Below are 17176 nucleotides of genomic sequence, written 5' to 3'. Positions count from 1 at the left end.
TTAAGTCCAGGTAAAAGTCCAGGCAGAAGCCCAACAGAAATCGAAAGCGTGGTGGCTCCGTGCCTTTTGTTTGCCAATTGCATTATGTGCCAGAGGCTTTTTGGTAGTTAAGTCCCCGTACATATTCTCGCACAGAGGGAGAAACTTTTAAATTAAAAGTCCAACGGAAGCTTATGGAACAATTTACAGCCGCTTAAGCCGCTTCATTACGAGTAAACGTATCCATGGAGCCGTATTGAAGGAGAGAGCAGAGCTTAGTTTTGTTGACCAACTTATTCTATGGCCACAACCGCTGCGTCTGGCCAATGGGAAGAGGCGACCAATCCGGGACTGATTAAAATTATCGATTATCGGTAGCCAGATAGCATAATCTCTTTCTCGCACTTGGCAGGTGCAGATAGGAGTGTTTCGTAAATTTCATAACTTAAAACCCACGCGTTTCGTTTGTTTTGACTTTCATGATTTTTTAATAAGGCCACCGCAGTTGAGAGTTTCTTCGAAGACCTAAAAAAAGGTAGCACTGGCACTCACTCTCAAATATGTATACATATGTATGTATTATATACGGGCTTTATGTACATATGTACATACGTATGTATGCTTGTCAGGGTAATGGAAAGTAAACTGTCGGCACAAGTGTATTTATATTGCTAATAATTTGACGTCTGTCTCTTTGAGTTTGTCTTTGCCAAAATGAAATTAAATTCTTCGTGTCAGCCAAGGGAAGGTCACTGGGCGGGAACTCAGCAGAACAGGAAAGAGAGAGGGTGTGGGATGTAGATTCCATTGCCTGTCACAATCAGACTCGAAGGATCTAAGGTCGGAAATGTGGGGAAGCATACACTAAAATAAAATTGTTAGTTGTCAGATGATATCGCAAAGGGGAGACCCCACGTAAGTGGGAGGCGGCCTGTTGGGAGGTACAGAGAAGGAGAACCCTAATTAGTTTTTATGAGGATGCACAATGTTCAGCTGCTCATCTGGCCACACACACGCACGGGGCAACAGTCGCTTCCGATGCGTGGGTTTGTGTTCTGCTCTGCCGCCGGAAGCGGAAGTGGGTCTGGATGCGGATGCGGATGCTGCAGCTGCATGTGTATGCGTGTGCAGGTGCGTGATAGAGAATGTAAGTGCATCATGTGGTTAATGCACTTTAATTGCTGTTAGACCTGTCTGTTGGCAATTGTGGCCACTGCATCCAATGCTGCGACACCTGGCTCTTGCCTCTTGCGCGCCATTTAACTTGATTAAAGCGTGCATTTGGGTTACTTTGCAGCCACTCTAAAATGGGTAACAAACGGGCTTGTGGGTCGAACACTAAAACGTAATATCCCCCAGTAAAATCAACTGGAAAAGCCAGTAAATCTACGACACACAAAGGAAATGTCCCTCTCCGTTCGCCCTGCCGCTCGACAATTCCCCGGCGTGCAATGAAAGCGTTAATAAATTTCATGAGTTCTCGCATAAAAACTTTTTCTCTTTTTCTCTCTTTCTGGTTCAGTCCCTCTATTCTGCAGTCCCTCTCTACCTCTTCCCCTCTGTTAGTGGCCTTCTGTCGCGCTTTGAAATGCAAATTCTGATTCTGGCCCTCCGCGCTGCCCCATGACCCTCGTCTTGGGCGTCCATTGAAAAATGTAAATCACATTTACAATCAGATTAAATCTCAATGAGCATTGGGCTAAAATTCAAATGCCATTTTGCCATTAGACCGCACAAATATTGTCACAGAAATCAAGGCCGGCAACAAAGTTAACTCACCCAACCCACCCAGCCTCTCAGCCACCAAGCCAGCAAGCCAGCAAGCCGCCTAGCCACCCATGGTGTGCCACACATATGCCACACAGCGAATGTTTCCCCACCACGCCCCTCGCCCCTCTTGATGCTGTTGTTGTAAGTATTTATTTGAAAACATGGCAGCAAATGCTAGGCAACACGAAAATGTTGCATTGAATTAACATTTAGAGAACGCAAAAAAAAAGGTGTCGTGTACTGCAAGGCAAAAAACATGAAAGACAGCAGCTGTGGGGACTGCGACTGGATGATACCCATTACACATCGAAGCAAACATTATATAAAGAAGCATTACGGAAGCTCAACTCTGCCAAAGAGTCGGCCATTTGCCTATTATATACACGATACCCTGGGCATACTGACAACAAGAAGAACAACGCTACATGTTACACATTTTAAATGTTCTGTGCAACAAAAAATGAGGAAAACTTGGAAAAAGCAAACAAACATTAATAAATGCAAATAATATAAAATAACCGAAGGTGTGGACAGTGCAGTGTAAAGTTTCTGCTGTGGCAATTTGCATAAAAAACTTATTATGGAGTTTTTTCCTTGGGGAGAGCGAGAGCAAGTTGAGCTCTGAACAATGAGAGCGAGGTCCACTCCATGGAGGAGCAAAAACTAGCAAATAAACAAGGCGAATGGATAAATTGATTCCAGTCAATTAGTGGAATATTCAATTTGAGGGTAAAAGCTTACTTTAAAAGTCATCATTTAATAATAATTTAATAATAGTTGAGCAACCACTTGGATGTTTTAATTTTCCGTCAACTTCGATACAACTATAGTACAAAACATTCTGGCACAACGTTTCTCCGTCTCTGAGCGATGACTGTTTGCAAAGATAAGAGAAAGTAACTAGAGCAATTTCTTTTCATTTATCATTATTTTTATCGATGATTCGGCGAGACACAACAGCAATAAATCAATTGTGCAAATATATATATTCACCCAGAGAACTTGAGACCCCTTGAAAGAATGAACATGCACCCAAAATGTTCATGATTAGGACCAGATAAGGACAGAAAGTGTATTAATGTCGATGAATAATAATTTTGGCTGCCGTTGAGGTGTGTTTCTGTGGCTAATGCTAACATTACTTTTGTGTAATCTTCTATAGTTTCAAGCACTAGTCTCAGAGAACTTAATAGCAGTCTGTTTAAATAACAGTCTATTAAGCTCCCTCTTTAAAGACAGCCGCACTTTTGTATGCCCCATGCTATGCTCTTTTTCCGAATGCACTCTTAAAATTAAAAGACCCATTGTGCGTGCCCGTCTAGACCGCGGCGCTATTTGCATTCGAAGCGGCTGCAAACAAAGAAAATGACAGCAGCCACGGCCAGGGTAAACAATGCGCAACAATATCCCACCAGCCCATCCCCAACCTGCTGCTGCTGCTGCTGCTCTTTTTAATGACAGTCGAACAGCAGCTGGGGATACGAGTATTTAAAGCGATGCTGGAGACCACCCGTCCGCCACTCATAAGTCGTATAAATCATTGCGCTTTGGGGCTCTCGTGTAATGAAAATGCTCCACAGATACTTGAGAGCCGTAACCTGAACAGAACAGAAGCAGGCTCACAATGCCACTCGAAGGGCATTACATGACTCAACCGCCACTCCACTACGTAGGGATCTGTGTAAGAGTACTCTTTTCACATTGAAAACCATCAACCGAGAATGATGTGACACCAGCAGCAGAGACATCCCAATCTGATCCTTCCTGAAAAGCAAACTCAAAAGGGGGAGGCACTGACTGTGACTTGTGGCTTACCCCGGTGACTGTCAGAACAAATAAAATGGCTGCCCACATTCAAATTAGCACTTGTCGCCTGTTAAATTTGCACTTGACTCTGCCTCTGCCTCTGCCTCAGCCTCAGAGTTTCAGGGGTCCCGAGGGCAAAGCCGCATCCAAGTTAAGGACCACAGATGCGCCTGGCAGGCGGCTGGAACCAACCTTGGAGGTCCCACCAAAAGTTGGCCTGTCTGCCTGCACTTTTGATAAATCGTTCGAGTTGCCTGTCGCGACTTTGCCAGAAAGGTGCCTTGGAACAATGTTTTACCTTATAAATTTTGTTTGGTGTAACGCATGATATATGGAGACACACATACATGGGGCTCGTTTTCTGGCTTCGGGGGGGAATCATCATCATCATCTCCATCGGAGTTTTCTCTTTGTTGATAAATATGTCACTGACTCTTTTGGCAGCCCCATTCGGGCACTTTTCGAAAAGCATCTTGGCATCCAAGTGATTCGGGATAAAAAATTACAGGAGTTTGATGCGCTAATTAGGTAAATTTCATTTCTCACTCTCTTCCAACCTCTATTTATCCAATTTTCTGAAACTGATAGAGCACTCGAATCGATCCATCTACCTATCCAAAGGCGAAGCGAATACCTGGCGCTGGCTGATAAGTAAATTCATGGAAATTGGAAATTGTGCTTTCAATGACCTCAAGCAGAACTACTATTTATCAGCAATTCCCCTATCAGTTCTCAGAATAGGACCAAATTCCCGGAATGCAAAAAAAATTGAAAGAGCTGCTGCTGATTTATGGACTTGTAATCGACAGATTAAAATCCACCTTTATGTGGCGTTCTGAATTGATTTAATAAAACACGATGTGTGGCCAGATTGTCTGTAGGGCCACAGTAATTCCAGTGATTCACGAGGTCTAAAATAGGGTCTTATATCATAGCCAGAGATAACACTTGGAGCAGACTGTCAGACCCCAGCGGTCGGAGTGCTTATCAGGCCAAGCCTCATGGGACATGGGCACTGATTGAAGGCGTTTTACCTGGCAACCCAACCACCCGTCTAACCCAAGTTAATTGGAGACACGTTGATGGAGTTTAGCTCTGTAGAAGCCAATTAGAAGCAATTTTTCATGTTTTCTCGCTAGTTACTCGTATATCTTATCGCAGTGCAACCTTCCGCGGTACGCGGAAGCTGCCGCTCGTATAAAAGAAGCCTGCACCTGAAACTTCTATCAAATTGTACAACAATCATCCACTGAATATGCATCTGTATACACGAGTTCTCCTCCTGGCCGTCACTCTCTTCACCGTCAATGGTGTGCCCCGTTTCGGAGAGGATGATGCCCTCGAGCAGGTCCTCTTCCGCATGGTCGAAGGCCAGATGGAGTCCCGGGCCCTGTCCCCCGCCGGCCAGGCCTGCTCCAACAACTACGTGAATGCCACCACTAAGAATAGCGAGAAGCTCGCCAATGCAACAAACGCCTGCGAGGATGCCGCCAACAGCACGATTGTTTCCAACAACAAGAACAGCAATGCCACCGTGATCACCATCCGTAACCAGCTGTTGGCCCTCGAGCAGAACCTGCAGCTCTGCCGCAACGAGACCGACTCTGCCCGCTTCCTCAACTGCACCGTGTCCACAGTGCGTGTTATAGTGTTTTTATATAGTGCCTTCCCCTCAACTTAACGTGGTTGATCCTCTTTTACAGTTCGATAAGAACCTGCAGCTGTTGGACACCTCCAACTCGATGGCCTACCAGACCCAGTCACAGTTTGCATCCAATGCCACGGTTGTGGAGGCCACCCGCTCCAATTGCATCAGCGCTGCCGTCAGCGATGCCAAGGTTCAGGGCATCCAGGCGGCCAACGACTTTGATTCTTGCGTGGCTAAGATCCCATCGCAGCGAGAGATTACCCAGAAACAGGACCCAAAGGACCAGAAGCCTGTGCAGCAGCAACAGCAGCAGCAACAGCAGCAGCAGCAACAGCAGCAGCAGCAACAGCAGCAACAGCAGCAACAGCAGCAGCAGCAACAGCAACAGCAGTTGGCATCAGGAGTCCAGAATCTGCCAATAAATAATTAGAATTTTGATAATCAATAAAAGTTTACCACTTGCCAAATGCATTTCCCCCTCATTCGATGACTGATCGGAAAGTCAAATGTGGTTTTTGGAGGTTTCCTTCAGCTAATTACTCAGCACTTCCTTCAGTCTGCGATGGGCATTGAAATAGTTTATCAGCTTGGCGTGTTACGGCAATGCATTGTTATCAACAATTAGATAGCTCCATGTTATCGCCTGGCGAGAGTTTGCGCTGATTGTGGGAGCCCCAAACAATTATAGATAAATTCAATTAATGCAAATAGAGAAAAAAAAATATTGTTTTCAACTGCAAGTCGCTTTAAAACGGTCAGCGGAAACTGGCGGACTTTCAGAAATAACTTGAACCGCCCTGATGGAGGTTCTCTGCAAAATATTAGCAGTGTGCTCGCTGCTCGTCAGCGCTCAGGTAAGAGAAGGCCGCAAAGCAAAGACTCCTGGAGAGTTATGTAACAACAAGCGATTCTCATAGGCGTTTGTGGCTGTGGAGCCAGCTAGCTCCAGTGAGCTGTCTTGGAAGTCCCTGTTCTTCGATGCCCTCGTCGGCAACTCCAATGAGTTGCAGGCTGCAGGAGCCCTGAGCAGCCTCGAGGAATGCACGGCCATCTACACGGTGGAGAACATCGAGATCCTCCTAACTGCGAGCTACAAGATCCGCCGCTGCATCAGAGTCGATGAGAAGGACATCCGTCGCTATCTAAAGCAAGACGATGCCACCCAATCAAGGAAGTCATTCGAGCGGGAGCTGCTCTCCTGCTCGCGCCGTGACTGCTATGTGGACTCGGTAAGTAGAGAAGCTCTGGCTTCCTTCCGCACCCGCCGTGGTCTGACTCTATCGAATTTCATTTCGTGCAGATCCTGAACCTGTTCAGCTCCGTCCGCCTCAGCCGCCACGACTATAGGCGCAGCCGGCACTGTATCCTTAAGGAGGTAGAACAAGCTCTCATCCAGCTGGACAGGGCGTCCATCGTCCTGGCTAACTGCCTCGCAGAACAGCAGCCCTCTCAGAATTCCACTCTGCCCCCACCCATCTGGAATACAACTCACACCACTCCAAACTGGAACTGGAACAATACCTCTTCCGGTCCAAGTGGGAACACTACCGAATGGCCCTGGTGGAGCAATACGACAGCTGGACCAAATGTGAATACAACCCAAGGTCCTTGGTGGGGTAACACCACTTCCGGTCCAAGTGGGAACACTACTGAATGGCCCTGGTGGAGCACTACGACCGCTGGACCAAATGTGAATACAACCCAAGGTCCTTGGTGGGGTAACACCACTTCCGGTCCAAGTGGGAACACTACTGAATGGCCCTGGTGGAGCACTACGACCGCTGGACCAAATGTGAATACAACCCAAGGTCCTTGGTGGGGTAACACCACTTCCGGTCCAAGTGGGAACACTACTGAATGGCCCTGGTGGAGCACTACGACCGCTGGACCAAATGTGAATACAACCCAAGGTCCTTGGTGGGGTAACACCACTTCCGGTCCAAGTGGGAACACTACTGAATGGCCCTGGTGGAGCACTACGACCGCTGGACCAAATGTGAATACAACCCAAGGTCCTTGGTGGGGTAACACCACTTCCGGTCCAAGTGGGAACACTACTGAATGGCCCTGGTGGAGCACTACGACCGCTGGACCAAATGTGAATACAACCCAAGGTCCTTGGTGGGGTAACACCACTTCCGGTCCAAGTGGGAACACTACTGAATGGCCCTGGTGGAGCACTACGACCGCTGGACCAAATGTGAATACAACCCAAGGTCCTTGGTGGGGTAACACCACTTCCGGTCCAAGTGGGAACACTACTGAATGGCCCTGGTGGAGCACTACGACCGCTGGACCAAATGTGAATACAACCCAAGGTCCTTGGTGGGGTAACACCACTTCCGGTCCAAGTGGGAACACTACTGAATGGCCCTGGTGGAGCACTACGACCGCTGGACCAAATGTGAATACAACCCAAGGTCCTTGGTGGGGTAACACCACTTCCGGTCCAAGTGGGAACACTACTGAATGGCCCTGGTGGAGCACTACGACCGCTGGACCAAATGTGAATACAACCCAAGGTCCTTGGTGGGGTAATACAACCGCTGGCGGACCAAACTGGAATACAACGCAATGGCCTAACACCAATACCACCCCAAACTGGACCCTATCTACACCTCAACCCAACTTGAACACCACCCAAGGTCCCTGGGGCAATAATACGACTATTGCACCAAACTTGAACACCACCATCCTTGAGCCACAGTGGAACTCAACCGACAGACCGCAGTGGAACAGAACAACCACCGATAGACCGCAATCGAACAGAACAACTACCGATAGACCGGAATCGAACAGAACAACCACTGATAGACCGCAATCGAACAGAACAACCACCGATAGACCGCAATCGAACAGAACAACCACCGATAGACCGGAATCGAGCAGAACAACCACCGATAGACCGGAATCGAACAGAACAACCACCGATAGACCGCAGTTGAATGAAACCACAACCGAGGCGCCCGCCACCACAGAAGGAAACTGGTGGGATCAACTCCTTCACGACATTGGATCCCTCTTCTAGGCGGCCCCTTAAGACGTCGTCCCAAAGTCCTGTTTGGTGACAGCAAATAGTTATAGCAAATTAATCAAAGCAAACAAAATAAATAATTGTCAGCATGTAGAAGCGTAGAACACTCGCCTGGCGGGTCCAATCCAAGAGACTCAGAAACTGATAAGCTATCACTACCAGCCGCTTCAGATTGAATTGGAAAAGAGAATAGCTGTTGATGGGAGGGGGAGGGCCACAAATTAGTCGGGGAACGGTCGCACCAGACCACACGCCCACTCCAGGCAGCAGGGCCAGGCCTGATTAAGATTTATTAGTCAGCTGCGGACCACGTGTCGCAGACGGCTCGGAGAATAATGATGGATTTCAGTGAAGTGGAGACGTCAGCAAAATGTTGCTGAGAAAGAAAGGCAGGCATGTCAATAGGGGAGTCCTTGCTGATGCTGGTGAAAAACCAGCATGCATAACGAGCAAGCCAATAAGCTCCATAATTAGCTGGGATCTCTGGCTAGGGCTCAGTAATGAGATGGCTCTCCATCCAACCCTGTACTCATTCAAGCCAGTAAAATAATCATAGATTAAATAAACGTTATTGGCAACCCAAAAATCACCTAGGAGACTCCAAGAAGAGTCGAACTGTAGCTGAAGGAAAGGGTTGAATAGCTGGGACGGGCGAACCCTGTCCGTTGGGTCTGACATTTGCATAACCTCTTCACAGTTCCAGTGCTTCCTGCAATGGAGCAATGCCGAGCCATCGGCTGGGGCCATTTTCCCATGGCTGCAGTGGCTGAACACACAATGGAAATCCAACCTAAACAATAGAGGTATGCGGAAAACTTTTAACCCCCGTGTGCCAGTAGATAAATCAACCTGGATCATCACCCTTTCAGCATTCGTTGTCAGCACACACACCTTTACTGTACCCGCTGTGTGTGTCCCGTGATGGGTAAGTCCCTGCCCATGTCCGAGTAGGTGTGGCACACACACCCACGCACCTACTTGCAGACTGTGTGTGAACAGGGCACTGCAGCTATAAATTGCAGCAGGACCTGCCGCCTCCACCCATTCCTCCACCCATGGGCTTGGGTCAATATTTTTTCATGTTAATTCAACTTTCATGGATGCGGCTTCTGGTCCTGCCGCTGACGGGATAATGGAGATGGGACCGGGGAGGGGTGCATGGGAATGAGTGGAATTCCTGGAATGTAAATCAAGGCAGGAGCACAATACGAGGGAATCCGCAACCGCATTTGAAGCTGGCTTAATTTTTGGCCTGACCCACCGGAAAACTTTTAATGAAAACGCTCCGAAATGAAGTGATCAATTAACATTAATTGCGCAATAGCCAAAGGAAACTTCATAAAAATTTCGGGCTACATTCGAAAGGGTTAGCCGAGGTGATTAGATTAAAGACAAAGGATTGACCCTTTGGAAATCAAAAGTTTTGCAGGATTACAGCATAACACTAAACCTAATGATGATCATTACTGCGAAGGGGCAGTGTTGTCTGCTAAATTGCCAATTAAGATTTTTAACGACAGCCCAACAACCAACAGCAGCGGGCGCACGAAGACACGGAGCGACTTTCCCCAAGAAAAAGTAGATGCCAAGCTCGAAATTAGTAAGTCATTAAAGCGAGGCGGGGTCTGCCCTGCCGCTTGAAAAGAGCAGCGGGATCCGCCCCATAGAGGGTGCAAAAAGGTGCTACCAGCAGGTAGGGTCCGGATGCAGGGCGTGGCGTGGGCGTTGGGAGACATAACAGCTGACAGGGCTGACGTTTTGGTAACTAATAGGCCTTATTTGCATGTTAATTGCTCTTGACTAAGTCAACACCAACATCAACCGGGGCAGTCTAGGACGGTGAACGGTGGCATCAAAGTATTATAATAACAGTGGCCCAGCAACACGAAAACAGCATCAAAACAGACAAGTATAATAAGGAGTAGAAAGGCAGAAGGACGTGGTGGGAAACAAGGAATGGTAGACCCAACTCACCGTCTGCATTAATTCGTCAGAGGCAGAGGAGCCGCCGAAAAGTAGGCTAGATTCACCGAATAAACCCATTTGAAGTAAAAATCCAAGAGCAGTAAGAAATTACTTCAGATCTCACATTGAATTATTTACTTACGATAATACTATATATGCTTAACCCAAGCAATTTAAGCAAGCAATGTATGGGCGTTTCATCTTGAGTGCAACTGACCACATTGAATTGGATCAATTAATTTAATTTAATTTGGACAGCAACCAGTGTTTCAGGATCAGCACCTTTAGATTATTCAGTCGCCCACATTGCTATAAAACGAAACCAGCAATTGAAACCCGACACTTATGTCATGCCATGCATTCGAGAACGGGAAATAAATCGCTTACGGTCCGATTGCTCTGATTTAGACATAATTGTTTATTTGGGCGTTTCGGCAATTGTGTGCTTCCCACACATATAAAAACTCACACACACCGTGGATAAGCACAGATGTAGATATATTTCACAGTCACTGCCATGCCCGCAAACTATTTGCCTAATGACAAACATGAGGCGTCACGAGCGGCGCTTAAATAAATGAAAATGAATAAATATTCCCACATAGGAGTGCACTGTTGTTTATTTATTTTAATTCAATTTTTAGAATCTGCATTGCATATGCATGTGGCCCACTTTAAGCTGTGCAGTAAACGGGATGAGTTCGGTCGAAACTAACGATTTCTCCAACTAACGCCATCAGCAGATAAAATAAAAACTAAAACTTTCGCATACAGATATTATGCAAAACAAGAAGGATGTCCAAAGTGAAACCCAAAACCGAAGAATTTTTTTACGCAACGAATTTGACAATACCCTGGGGAATTGGCGAGTAGTATAAACAAGTTTATTTGCCAATAAAAGCTAATATTTTTTTTATATAAAACCCAATGATGTTTCCTAGTGTCAACATTAACCAAATAAACCTATATTTCTATTAAAAAAAATCATTGATTCAGGCAGTGGAACTGTAGAGATAGAACAAGAGCTTGTCCAAAGTGAAAACACCATTAAATAAATGGGTAAGAAATTCTCGGTTAATGCGGAATGAGAAAACAAATGTGTTGGTTTTCCACGGTCGGAAATTGTGGGAAAATGCAACACATTTATAAAACAATACGCTCCGGGAGTGTAGTGCTTGAACATGTCAGAATTAAATTAGATAATTCCATAATGAAAAATCTAAGGCCTCGGCCATCAAAATGGATTAATTTCGACTTCTACAAACAAGTGAATTCCATTACGAAACGTTCTCCTAGAAGCGCAAACACGGGAAATACAAATTATTTGAACTGAAAGTGGCTAGTGATTTGTTAAATCGATCAGAGTTAATTGAAGTCAGACCCCAGCCCCATTTGCATGTCATACATATTTAACAAAGGGAAAAACATTCACGATTCGCAGTCAACATTCAGCATAAGCAAGTGCAGTCAAATTAGCATACTCGCCACACGCAACATGCAACATGGCATAATCAAAATATTACCCTTCGTGCTCACCTGCAATTTTCGCATAATTCTGAAAATTTAACTGCAAACGCGAAGACAAAGACAATGCGGAGTCAGGGTTCGCCCAAATTGCGGCACATAATTCGGGCTTCAATTTGTGGCACACGCAACTCTCATACTATATGCAAGGAAGCGCACGGGGACGACCGACCCTGTTTCGGCCTGAGCACAATATATAAATAAACCATTAATTCTCAATAAACGGAAGAACCCTTTGCCACGTGCCGTGCGTACAGCACTTCACTGTACTCCGGTGAAGAAATTGGAAAGAACTGAAATCGCATGCAATAAAAAGTGTAATTTGTATAGTAAATATGTAAGCAAGGTGTGGAAGCCATAAAACGCTGTCCAGAGATGCCACACGCAGCTGACACAGGGAGAGAGAGAGCGAGTGTAAGGACTTACACACTTAGCAGGAAGCTCAAGCTGCTAACTATGAAATAGTCCTTTAAGCAAGTCTATCTTTATCTCCTGGCCAGGCACCGCAGGCTGGGCCCCATAAATTCACAAGTGCGCCCATTAACGCGGGAGTCTAGTCCTTAAAGCATAAAAGCCGCATCCATAAATTTGCCTGCCTAATACAATGTCGCCTCGGCCAGCATAATGGCCTAAGTAAGCGGTTAACACTTACAGACAGGGCAGGGCCATGGCTTTGGTGGTCCCAGCCGCCAGTGCGGAATACTCCATTAAATTGCCAATTGCACAGCGAGAAAGTAACGCGAATGGAATCGAATCGTAATACGAGTATAAATGTATATATATATATATATCTGGAAAATATCTGCATATCCAAGTGGCGTAATTGAACTTTTCAATTGTTGAATTTACTGCAATTTTATGGGATTCTGTGCGCTCGCTGATTGAAATAAATTGAAACTTAATGTCGGCCAGCATTGAACAAAGTTTACGTCGATTTAATGGCGCTTGATTGAATTACGTATACGCCGCGTTTTCTGCACCGTGTGCCGCCAGCCACGATCCAGCCACATTTATCATAGAATACGGGCATAATTAGAGCGATATCCATACCGAATATTTCTATATTCAACCAGTTGGAAATCAGCACACCTAAACAATTTCGGGAGCAAGGGGTTCTTTAAATGGCTGGACAAGAGAGCCATTGAAAGGGTTTTTGGCCATGTAAGCCACACTGCACATAAATTGGAATGTTATGTTGGTTTTTTTTCAGGGCAATTGGTTTTCGGCAATGTTTTGTTTTTCACATTTGTTTTTCCCTATATTGGGAGCTCTAAGGGGACTAGAGCTGAGTGGAGTAGCCTGGAGTGGAGCTCTAGCATGTGTGCATGCAGTTGAATGCATTTTGTGGTGTGGACATCGCAATAGAGTCATTCCCGATATTGTGCGCTAGCTCAGCGGAAGCCATAATGGTCATATAATGTAACTAATGTGATTCGAGACAGACAGGAGGTTATTTATGTCAGGTGTATTATCGCAGAGCCACTTACTGAGTTTTGTCATATTCCAGTGAAGTGAATTTTTGTGGCATTGTGTGGCTTAGTTCGTCCGGTACTTAAAATGAATAGGTAACGGAAACATCATTTAACAAGTTCTGAGGGAAGAAAGAACTCTAAACTAGGTATGCGAGCTATCCTCTTTACCACATGGTTAATTCTAACTTTTACTTTGTCTGCTCAACAGTTTCTGGCTGAGAGGACTCATTGTGGCAGCTGGGAAGGACCATTCCAAGCTAAGTCCGTCCTTTGTTTCGCCTTTGTTTTAATTAAAAATGTTCTTGCCTTTTGTCGTCGAGGCCGAGGCATACGAAGGCTAAGAAGTGGCATGCAACTTCCGACTGGAATTAAAATCAATGTCCTGCTCTCTGGCTACCCCTCCCGCTGCTCTGTCTGTCAACGTTTAACGGACTGAAGGCTGAAGGCTGAGGCTGCGACCGAGGTTGAGTACAAAGAGGAAGACAATAAATTTCATATTGCCGTAGGACATAAAAGGGCGTGTATAATATGCAAACACAATCAACGCAACGCGTCGGGACAGTTGCACGCACCCCCAGGGGGGGGGTTGAGGGTTGCGAAAGGGGTCGCAATGAATGGGACTCTCTCGCTCACACACACAAACACATTCGCACAACACTTCCAGTGAAGCTCACACACAAACACTCACAAATAAATGTAAGCTAAACTTTGAAGTGCCAGGCAGGCATATATTGCATATGTAATAGTTTGAGTGTGCGTGTGCATACAAATATATATATGTTTGTGTGTTTGTGTGTGTTTATAAAGCAAAGCAATATAAAAGGAAATAAACCGGCGACAGCGCTTCCAACCGACGAGCGCAAAACTAAACGAAAGCATAAAAAAAGTAAGGAAAACGGGAAAGAAATTGTATAAAAGAAGAAAGAAAAACGAAGAAAAATATGAAGAGCAAAAAAGTTTTTTATGTGGAGACGTGCAGAAATTTTTAATTTGCGGTTGGCCCACAGTCAGAGACCCACAGTCAGAGTCACCAAAGCCATAACCATAGCTTTAGCCACAGCCGGAGCAGGAGCTGTCGGTGGAGCTGATGGTGAAACCGAAGCGAGAGCTATAACCAGAGCTGTGGCCCATAGCAAGCCTGGCTGCGGATGTCAGTCGAGCACGCCGCTTATTATGATTTACATATTTTCTATGCGGCCTCCCAGAGTCAAAGTTTGCGCAGAAACTGTGGAAGATGGAGCTGTGGATGGGGATGGTAGTGGAGATACGATGGAGCTGAATTGGAACAGAGAGCAGAGCTCAGACAGAGAACATTTTGTAATTAAAGTTCACGAGGTCAAATGGCATTCACATCTACTCGTACATACATTCGATGGCCGGCAGCTGCTGCCTCTTCTGCCCCGCAGTCGCATTGTTGCCTGCTGGCCATTTTTATTGCATACAACCAGGCGCGCCAAAAGACCTCGGGAGACGACTGCAGTAGGAGCAAGAGCTGAAGGAGAGGAGTACCGCAAGCCCACGAGTTAAGTGCGCTCTAAAATGTGTGCCTGGGCAATGCGTTGACGCGCATACTTCAGACAGACGCAAGGAGAGACAGTCGTAAGGGAGTTTTGTCTACGCGAGAGATAGTGGCGCGTGCGACTGCCACGCTCAAGAATGTGAAGAACGCTTCCTGATCTTCCATCTCATCTCACTGCTCGCCGCTCTCCCCTATAAACTTTCCCCCCCGTGGCGTCTGTAATTTGCATATTTAAGTTGCAGCCAGGCAGATTGTCATCAGAACGCTTAAAACGTTGATAAATGTGTGCCATAATTTTATGCTTCATCCACACAAACACACACGAACTCGTAGACGCGTACTTTCGCTTGCAGCAAGGAGCATTTCAAACGCTCAACGTGGCGTATGAGCAACTAGCGGCATCTGCTACGGCTGCCTCTGGCACCAGCATCTTCTGATTAATAAAGTTTTTCTATTTATTTCACTCCCGCATTCTGCAACTATCTCTGATCATTGGATGAAGTTTTTAATTGGAAAACCAATAAATCCTAATATAAATGGACTCAAATATCAATTACAATAACCGTCTACGACTCGTACTCTCAAATATAGTTGAGTCCAGCAGCATGTTTTGTTAAGTGAATGACAAAGTCCACTGTCACGATTATAGTTACATATTGCCGTACTAGCCGAGATACTGCATCTCTCTTTCACTGCTATCCCCTTTGCGTCATGCAGGTAATTCCCCATGTCATAATCAAATTGTAGACTAAACTGAACCAAAGTGTTCTCTGCTAACCTAATCTAATCTGCACGTTTATACTCTCAACCCATCAGCAGACTATCCTTTCCTGTCCTTTTATTCTATCCTGTTGGAAGAATACTTCTAATTCCCTCGTCATTGGCTGAAATTGAATGCCAGAAAATATGTATGGTTGTAAAGATTGTCACATTGCTGGAGTACTTTCAATGGTCACTTGACGGACCCTTGCATATCCCTACGAGAGTCTGGTCAGTGGAATATAGTTAGCCCTGGTCTGTTATGTTATAGTTTATTGTAGCCTCCGCAAAGCACACAGCTCTCCAGAAAGCAAACAGCCATCGAGCAGCATGGCAAACAGAGCTCCAGCCGAGGTCGGAGTCGAAGTCGAAGTCGGAGTCGGGGCAGCAAACAGAGGCTCCACCACAGCTCGAGTTAAACTCAGCAGTCAGCGAACACACATGCACCCCTTGCGGCAGTACCCTTGCCACAGCTGCATCATTCACAATTTGTTTCAATTTTAAATGCCTTGTCGCCGGCTCCACCCACACAGGCAGCCACCACATCAGGAGGAGGCGTGGAGTGTACTGCCAACCGTATGTACGTGTAGGTTTAGCGGGCAGTGCATGCGAATGTGGTGTGACTGTGCCCTTGGCTGGCTGCGCATTTCAGTTTCAGTTTGAGTTTCGGTTTGAGTTGGCTCTCAAAAATTATCACAGGGAATGTTTCAGCGCTGCTCTCGAGTGCGAAAAGGTTGGCACCGCACTTAAGCAATGTCAACGGCAGGGCCGAGCAGGGGGAAAGCGCCCCAAACCCTACCATCCCATCACCCCACCGAACTGACAGCGGAAGGAAGCAAAAAATGGCTGAAGCAGAAGGAGCATTCATGGCCAGAGACAGGGTTAGAGACAGGCACAGACAGAAGCAGTCGCGTCGCCCGGCATAAGCGTATTTGCTGGAAATGTAACGCTTGTTAAAACAGATAAGAGCGCACAGGATATATGCACTCGAGGCACACATACAGCCACACACACACTGCTGATACATAGATACAAAGAGAACAACCAGAAACAAGTAAAAACGCTTCAGGCGTCATTACGACTAGAATATACCCGCTACTCGAGAATCATCCCATAAATTCGCTTTGAAAGAAACGAAAAGACGTTTCAGTACTCTCCAAGAACATTCTCCAATGAATATTTGTCGACTGGTTAGCTGGTTAATATGGTACTAGTATAACCAAAACGTTGCTCAATATTTTATAAATTATACATAATAATACAAAATAATAATAAAATTAGAATTAGTATTAGTATTAATAAAACAAATATTAGAATACTAAAAATGTTAGAATAAGAATATCATTATGTTGAAAAGCACAACTATGTGAACTCCATGTGACTAGCGCATTAACACAAAGTAGAAATACTGTCGCGTTAGGAATAAATAAATAAATAAAATATACTTTCGTTACACGTTTCTCGATTTGCAAACCTCATTTTATTGCTCTAGCTCTGATAAGATATACTTTATGGATTCCATATATTCTTTAGAATTTGATACACCCTTGCGTGTATACTCCACTACTACCGGATATAAACCGCCCAGGGCCCAGAGCTAGAGTAAGAGACAGAACCAGAACCAGAGAAAGAGCCTGAGAGGGAGAGCGCGGTGGGAGTGGCCATGATAAATGACATGTTTCATTTGACATTTTAACAAA

General features: G+C 45.6%; 2 protein-coding genes across 2 annotated transcripts; both read left to right on the top strand.

Moving 5' to 3' along the window:
• Positions 1–4777: 4777 nt before the first annotated feature.
• Positions 4778–5674, top strand: LOC108158261 (ras-interacting protein RIP3). The gene is made up of 2 exons (XM_017290497.2): positions 4778–5191; positions 5259–5674. The coding sequence occupies exons 1-2, from the start codon at positions 4811–4813 to the stop codon at positions 5631–5633; spliced, it is 756 nt and encodes a 251-aa protein (XP_017145986.1). The 5' UTR covers positions 4778–4810; the 3' UTR covers positions 5634–5674.
• Positions 5675–5954: 280 nt separating this feature from the next.
• LOC108160935 (mucin-5AC) lies at positions 5955–8330 on the top strand. Its single transcript, XM_017295223.2, has 3 exons — positions 5955–6057; positions 6121–6432; positions 6504–8330. Exons 1-3 carry the CDS (start codon positions 6004–6006, stop codon positions 8229–8231), a joined length of 2094 nt encoding a protein of 697 aa, XP_017150712.2. The 5' UTR covers positions 5955–6003; the 3' UTR covers positions 8232–8330.
• Positions 8331–17176: the final 8846 nt, after the last annotated feature.

This window comes from Drosophila miranda, chromosome 3 (genome assembly GCF_003369915.1).
Source record: "Drosophila miranda strain MSH22 chromosome 3, D.miranda_PacBio2.1, whole genome shotgun sequence".
In the NCBI taxonomy this organism is placed as follows: Eukaryota; Metazoa; Arthropoda; class Insecta; order Diptera; family Drosophilidae; genus Drosophila; species Drosophila miranda.
This window is presented reverse-complemented; position numbering and strand designations above follow the sequence as displayed.